Here is a 7,569-nt window from a genome sequence, read left to right as displayed (position 1 = left end):
CCCCCGACTTTGCCTGAGCCTCAGGAGACCCTGGAAAAGTCTGGAAGGGCAGCGGTCTCCGCCCCTTGCCCTCCAGTGTGAGAGGGCCCCCAGCGCTGGACCAAACTGCCCCATGGCAGTAGGTCTGCCAAGTTGAATTCAGAAAATATCTGGGGACTCTGGGGGTGGAGCCAGGAGACTTTGGGGCGGAGCCAGACTTTCCCATTTCCAAAATAAATGCATAAAAATTCAGCAGTGCAGTTCACCTGAATAGTCATCATCGCCTCATCCCCCAACAGCTGCAATTCTAGTAAATGAAAGTGCGAACACACAAGAAGCAGCCAAAATGTAGAGTTTGCAAGCTCACATTTTTGCGATCTCACTGGGGCTTTACTCACAGGAACTCCTGTTCTTCAGGCTAACTCTGTCAAACAAAAGAGAGAGGTGGAGTTTTCCTCTATCCCATAAACAGGCTCCTATACAAAGACTCTGAAAACAATGCAAAAGAAGCACAGAGGCAGACACACACTATTACTGCCTCCCCTCTAAAGACTTCTGAAAAGTACTCTCTCGCTCACTGGGTTTGGTTCCTCCACAACCGCATCTGACAATTACAGGGGATACGCTGCTCTCTCTCTCTCTCTCTCTCTCTCTCTCTCATGCTGTGAAACGAAAGCAAAACGAACGGAGGCTCTGCTTCTGACCCTTCCCCGTGAAGTACTTCCTGCTCAGATTTAAAGGGGCACACACACACAAAGAGGCGTTTTAAAACGGGGCCTGTTTGCAGGTTTTTTTAACCTGCAGGAGATGTAGAGCTACTGGTGGCTGTGGGGGCGTGGCTTCCCCCCGCCAGTCAGCTGGCTGGGGGCAGCGGGGGAGGAAGCCTGTAAAACGGGGGATCCCCTGCTGGGACCTGGGGATTGGGAAGCCTAGTTTGCAGGGAGGGCTCCTCTATGCAAATGCCCTAGAGTTGCCAAGTCCAATTCAAGAAATATCTGGGGACCTTGGGGGTGGCACCTTCTTTTGGGGCTCATAGAAGTGGATCCCCTGGTCCAATTGTTTTGAAACTTGGAGGGTATTTTGGGGAGAGGCACTAGATGCTATACTGAAAGTTTGGTGCCTCTATCTCAAAAAACAGCTCCCTCAGAGCCCCCGAAACCTCCAGATCAATTCCCAATTATACCCTACGAGAATCAAGCTCCACATAGAGAATAATGAAGTGCCCAGCAGACATTTCCCTCCCCCCCTGTCCCCCGCCCCGTTTCTGGCAATTCCGAAGCGAGGGATTGGCCTCTCTACTCATGAGTTGCTGCCAACTTCTTCAAAGCAACACAGACACCCCATCCCAAGAGGAAGCCTTTCAATCAGAGCCTCCGGAGGGGGAAAGGGACATGGGGGCTTTGGGGGCGGGGCTTCCCCCATCCGGCCAGTTCTCCTGCTTTCCCAGGCTCCTTCCCACCCCCAGGCAGCTGGCCGGCGGGGGGAAGGCCCACCCACTTCATTATTCCCTACGGAGATCGATTCCTATAGGGAATAATGGAGAATTGATCTGGGGGTATCTGGGGCTCCGGATGGGCTGTTGTTGGAAGCAGAGGCACCGAATTTTCAGCATAGCATCTAACGACTCTCCTCAAAATGCGCTCTGAGTTTCGAAACGATTGGACCAGGGGGTCCAATTCTATGAGCCCCAAAAGTAGGCCCCCCTATTCTTCATTATTTCTAATGTAGGGAAGGCATTGAAAAGATGTGCGGTTCGTTTAAATCCGATGGCCAGAACTCCCTTCGGAGTTCAGTCGTGCTTCTCACGACTTTGTGTATGGCTCCTCCCCCAATGTCTCCTGGCTCCACCCCCAGAGTCCCCACATATTTCTGGACTTGGCAACCCTACCGCCCAAGTCTCGGGTGGGGGAAAGAGACAGAGCTGCGCCGGCTGGCGTGTGGGGAGGGTGCGCCTCGTGGCACCCTGTAGGCCATGCAGCCCTCTAGGCAGCACCTACTCGGCCTACTCCCACCCCGCAGGCCTGGTCATGTGACATACCACCTCTCCATTTTCCACCTGCCACTCTGGTGAGTCTGGGAGGGGAAAAGAAGTCGTCGTGCGGAGACTTGCATCTGATTGGACATGGCCCATAGCCACTGAAAGGCTCTCCTGAATTTATCTCGCCCTTTTCAAGAGAACTCTCCGAGCTGGGAGCCGTCACCCAATGCAGAGGCAACGCTTCCGACGGTTACGCAGCCTCTGGAAAAGCGATTTCCTTTTGCCTGCTCAAATCTGCTTCCAATTACTCATCGGTTGGATGGTGTGAACGGAGAACTTATGTTCACCCAACCTGGAAAAGCGCAGGTGATCAATCCGTTGCAAAATAGCTACTTGTCAGAGTAAAGGACTCTGAGGAGGCTGCTCTTGGCTCGTGCTACGGAAAATAAATGGCTCTTGCAGGGTTGCCTGAACACGTGGGAGAAGAAGGGACCTCCTTTGCTGTATGCGGGGCCTTTTTTGTAGCAGGAACTCCTTGGCCTATTAGGCCACACCCCCTGATGTAGCCAATCCTCCAGGAACTCTTCGCACAGGGCCTACTGTAAGCTCCAGGAGGAATGGCTACATCAGGGGTGTGTGGCCTAATAGGCAAAGGCGTCCCTTCTACAAAAAATAGCCTTGGCTATATGTAGCAAGCAACAGAGACCATCGAATGCAGAAGAAGATGACTGCAGATTTATACCCCGCCCATCTCTCTGAATCAGAGACTCAGAGCGGCTCACAATCTCCTCTATCTTCTCCCCCCACAACAGACACCCTGTGAGGTGGGGGCAGATTTATACCCCGCCCTTCTCCCTCAATCAGAGACTCAGAGCGGCTCACAATCTCGTCCATCTTCTCCCCCCACAACAGACACCCTGTGAGGTGGGGGCAGATTTATACCCCGCCCATCTCCCTCAATCAGAGACTCAGAGCGGCTTACAATCTCCTCCATCTTCTCCCCCCACAACAGACACCCTGTGAGGTGGGGGCAGATTTATACCCCGCCCATCTCCCTCAATCAGAGACTCAGAGCGGCTTACAATCTCCTCCATCTTCTCCCCCCACAACAGACACCCTGTGAGGTAGGGGCAGATTTATACCCCGCTCTTCTCCCTGAATCAGAGACTCAGAGCGGCTCACAATCTCCTCTATCTTCTCCCCCCACAACAGACACCCTGTGAGGTGGGGGCAGATTTATACCCCACCCTTCTCCCTGAATCAGAGACTCAGAGCGGCTCACAATCTCCTCTATCTTCTCCCCCCACAACAGACACCCTGTGAGGTGGGTGGGGCTGAGAGAGCCAGTTTGGTGTAGTGGTTAAGCGTGCGGATTAGGCTTGCCAATCCCCAGGTCCCAGCAGGGGTTCTTCCACTTTCCCAGGCTCCTTCCTGCCCCCAGTCAGCTGGCCAGCAGGGGGAAGCCCCGCCCACAGAGGACCATGCGCCTTTGGAGGCTCCAGTCTCCGATTGAAAGGCTTCCTCTTGGGATGGGGTGTCTGTGTTACTTGGAAAAAGTTGGCAGCAACTCGTGAGTACAGAGGCCAATCTCTCGCTTCAGAGTCACCAGAAACGGGGTGGTGGGGGGGAGGGAAACGTCTGCTGAGCACTTCATTATTCCCTATGTGGAGATCGATTATCATAGGGTATAATGGGGAATTGATCTGGCGGTTTCGGGGGCTCTGGGGGAGCTGTTTTTTGAGATAGAGCTACCAAATTTTCAGTATAGTATCTAGTGCCTCTCCCCAAAGTATCCCCCAAGTTTCAAAACGATTGGATCAGGGGGTCCAATTCTATGAGCCCCAAATAAGGTGCCCCTATTCTTCATTATTTCCTATGGAAGGAAGACACTTTAAAAGGTGTGCTTTCCCTTTAAATGTGATGGCCAGAACTCCCTTGAAGTTCAGTTATGCTTGTCACACCCTTGTTCCTGGCTCCGCCCCAATGTCTCCTGGCTCCACCCCCAAAGTCCCCAGATATTGCTTTAATTGGACTTGGCAACCCTAAGAGGGTGGAATATAAATCCAATTTCTTCTTCTTCTTCTCACAGCAGATGTCCTCTCAAGGACAAGTCCTACAAGAAGATCCTGTGAATTTTGGGGAAGGTATTTGTGCAGAGGGTTGGACTAGATGACCCTGGAGGTCCCTCCCAACTCTATGATTCTATGATTAAGAGCTATGACTGACCCAAGGCCGTTCCACCAGGTGCAAGTGGAGGAGTGGGGAATCAAACCTGGTTCTCCCAGATAAGAGTCCGCACACTTAACCACTACACCAACCTGCCTCTCAAACAGCACACCATGAATTTTGTATCTCCTTTTCAGGCTTCTGATATTACTGTCTGGTTAAAGTTAAAATGACCAAATTGAGGCTATGGTACTTACTTTGGTCCCATTCTCACTGGAAAAGACTATCATGCTAGGAAAAATGAGACACATCAGGAAAAGTGGAAGACCCAATGTGAGATGGATGGACTCAGTCAAGGAATCTATGGCCCTCGGTTTGCATGATCCCACAAACAAAGTCAGAAGGAGGTGATGATATTTATTGGACCATCACGTGATCACCGTGCGATCTTATTTCGGTCAGCATGAACTGGAAGGCTGTGTGTCTAGAAAAATGTTCTGGCAGTTTTGGATCTGGGCTGAAGGAAGGCATTGTGATTGTTTCATTTGGGGTAGGGTATAACCACTTTCTAGAAGAAGAAGAGGAGGAGGAGGAGGAAGAAGAGATTGGATTTTTACCCCACATTTCTCTACCCGAAGGAGAGCAGTTTACAATCTCCTTTCCCTTCCCCTCTCCACAACAGACACCCAGCGAGGTAGGTGGAGCTGAGAGAGCTCTGACAGAAACCGCTCTTGAGAGGAACAGCTGTGCTAGAACTTGGGGCTGACTCGAGGTCGCATCAGCAGGTGCAAGTGGAGGAGTGGGGAATCAAACCCGGTTCTCCCAGATGAGAGTCTGCACACTTCACCACTACACCAAATTGGCTCTCGTTCAGTTAGACATCCAGTTAGGCATTCAGGTTACTGCATTCTGGATTTTCAGGATCGTTTTCCGCACACGCACAGAGCAGACACGAACTCGAGGGTCTACGGCAGTGTACGGCATTAAAGAAATGTGCTTGTGTTAAGTGCCGAAATGGCGCTTCCGGCTTATGGCCACCCTGTGAATTAATAAGCTCTCGTCAACAGCCGTGTTCTTACAAGCTGAGCAGGCCCAGCTGGGTCGATTTCCCGCACCCAGCTTAAAACTAAGAGCCACTCAAGTATCTCCGTCTTTCCCTGTTCTCGCACTCAGTACTCCAAACCTGCTCCAAACCACAAAGCCATCGTTTGCTGCTGGAAGCCTGCTGGCAGTGTGGGTTCGAGATCTCCTCCTAACGAGCTAGATTTCATGCATCCACTTTTGCGACTTTTATTCTTGAGTCACAACTAGGGCTGCCGAGTTCTCGGGCCGGGTGGAGGATCCTCCCCTAGTGTCGCCGGCCACTCTAGGAGCTTCCAGGGAAACTCTATGGTTTCCCTGGACGCTCTAGCAATTTGGGAGGTATTGTACCATAGAGTTTTCCTTCCCAAATTGCTAGAGCGTCTGGGGAAACCACAGAGTTTCCCCGGAAGCTCCTACAGCGGCTGGCACATGACGATGCCGGTGTGATGATGTCACTTGCGAGAGCAAACTAATTTATGCCGTCGCTCACAACGTTAATGCCAGTAGCTCTTTAAGTAGTAGGCCTCCCAATCCCCAGGTCCCAGAGAGGGATCCCCCGGTTTTACAGGCTTCCCCACCCCCACAGCCATCATGCACCTCCATGAACAATTCCCATAGGGAATGATGAGGAATTGATCTGCGGGGATCGGGGGCTCTGGGGGGGGGCTGTTTTTTGAGATAAAGGCACTAACTTTTCAGTATAGCAGCTAGTGCCTCTCCCCAAAATACCTCCCAAGTTTCAAAAAGATTGGACCAGGGGGTCCAATTCTATGAGCCCCCAAAGAAGGTGCCCCTATCCTTCATTATTTCCTGTGGAAGGAAGGCGTTTAAAAAGATGTGCAGTCCCTTTAAATGTGATGGCCAGAACTCCCTTTAAATTCAATTATGCTTGTCACACCCTTGCTCTTGGCTCCGCCCCAATGTCTCCTGGCTCCACCCCCAAAGTCCCCAGATATTTCTTGAATTGGACTTGGCAACCCTATTAAGTAGAATTTTTGCTCGCAAGATTCCATGGCTTAGAGGGAGTCTTGGTCTAAGACTTACTCAGAGAGTAAGACTTACTATCAGCACCCTGCACGAGTCCCAGATTTTGGGGGGTAAGTCGTAAGAGCAAAACTGTTAGGAAATTCATGTACACGTTGGCGGGGTGCCCACCGACATACTGAAGGGTGGGGAAATGGAACTGCCGGTGCCTAAAATACGAGGAGGGATGGCTGAAAGCAACAGATTAGGCTGGCAAGGTCAGGGATCATTTTGTAGATGGATCGGTGGTGGAGCTCATTAGCATAACTCATCAGCATAGGCTTCCCCCCCCCCCCAGCCAAAAGCAACCTGATGCAAGAAAGGAGAGCCCCGGGCGAGCGAGGCCTGCTTGGGCTGGCTAGAGATCCAGCCAGCCCAAGCAGGCCTCACTCGCCTGGGGCTATCCTGGGCCACCCCCCCCCCGGTCAAAAGGCCAGCAAGCCACCCACCACCCAAAATCACATCAGAAGTGGAGAAAGGGTGGCGTGGGCTTCTCCAGGGGTGAATGAGGGCTGCTGGGGGCGTGGCAAAGCCCCTGGTGGCTGGCTGGCTGCCCGCTCTCCTAATCCGGGGATTGTTATGCAGCTGCACCTGCTGTTCAATGAACAAGGTAGGTGGGGAGGAGGAGGGGGAACCCTCAGAAAGGTTCAGGAGCTGCTCTCCTGTGAGCTCCTGCTGAATCTGAGGCCTGGCCAAGGTATTTTGTGGGCTGCAGCGTTTGCCCTTCACCCCTCTAAGCCGGCGTCAGGAGAGAACAGAGCCGCACCATCCTCGTGACAGATATCCAAACTGACAGGCCTCTCCGGGCCCTGTGAGGACGCTCTGATCCAGGAGCTGACATCTTCCCTTTGTCCCCCTGCCAAGCCGATGCTGGGACGGTGGCGCGAGGTGACCGTGTGGAAGGAGACATGCCGTTTTTCAGAGCAGACATCCAGCGAAGGCCCTGACCCCTTTTGGACATTAAAGATGCCAGGCCTCTTTCTTGCTTTCTCCCTTTTCTTTCCTGCTCGAGATGAAGGTTGTTAACCTCAAAGCCCTGGCCGGGATCCAGGTGCCGTAATGGTGTGCTGTGATCTTCTTTCCCGAGTTACATTTGCTTTGCAGAGATGGCTGCTCAGCTGTGTGAGGGAGAGGCTCTTGAGTAAGGTCACTGCTGCGGAGCTAGGCCTCACAAAGACGTTTGGCGGGAACTGAGCAAGACAAGGAACCATCTTAGTCTGTCCATAGCTGTCGAAAAGAGCCAGAGTCCAGAAACACCTTCAAGACTAACAACATTTGTGGCAGGGAAGAAGTTTTCATGCTAGGGTTGCCAGGTCATAGAATCATAGAGTTGGGAGGGA

The 7,569-nt window shown here is 52.3% G+C and overlaps 1 protein-coding gene across 1 annotated transcript in view; it reads right to left on the bottom strand.

Annotated features, from left to right (window-relative positions):
* Positions 1-4,391, bottom strand: part of TPRG1 (tumor protein p63 regulated 1) — a 51,173-nt gene extending 46,782 nt beyond the window's left edge. Inside the window, exon 1 of the mRNA XM_060242753.1 lies at positions 4,381-4,391. Coding sequence (XP_060098736.1) covers positions 4,381-4,391 — 11 coding nt within the window. The remainder of the gene's footprint in view (positions 1-4,380) is intronic.
* Positions 4,392-7,569: the final 3,178 nt, after the last annotated feature.

Source organism: Heteronotia binoei, chromosome 6, assembly GCF_032191835.1.
Source record: "Heteronotia binoei isolate CCM8104 ecotype False Entrance Well chromosome 6, APGP_CSIRO_Hbin_v1, whole genome shotgun sequence".
Classification (NCBI taxonomy): domain Eukaryota; kingdom Metazoa; phylum Chordata; class Lepidosauria; order Squamata; family Gekkonidae; genus Heteronotia; species Heteronotia binoei.
The sequence above is the reverse complement of the archived record's forward strand: the minus strand, read 5'-3'. Positions and strand labels throughout refer to the sequence as shown.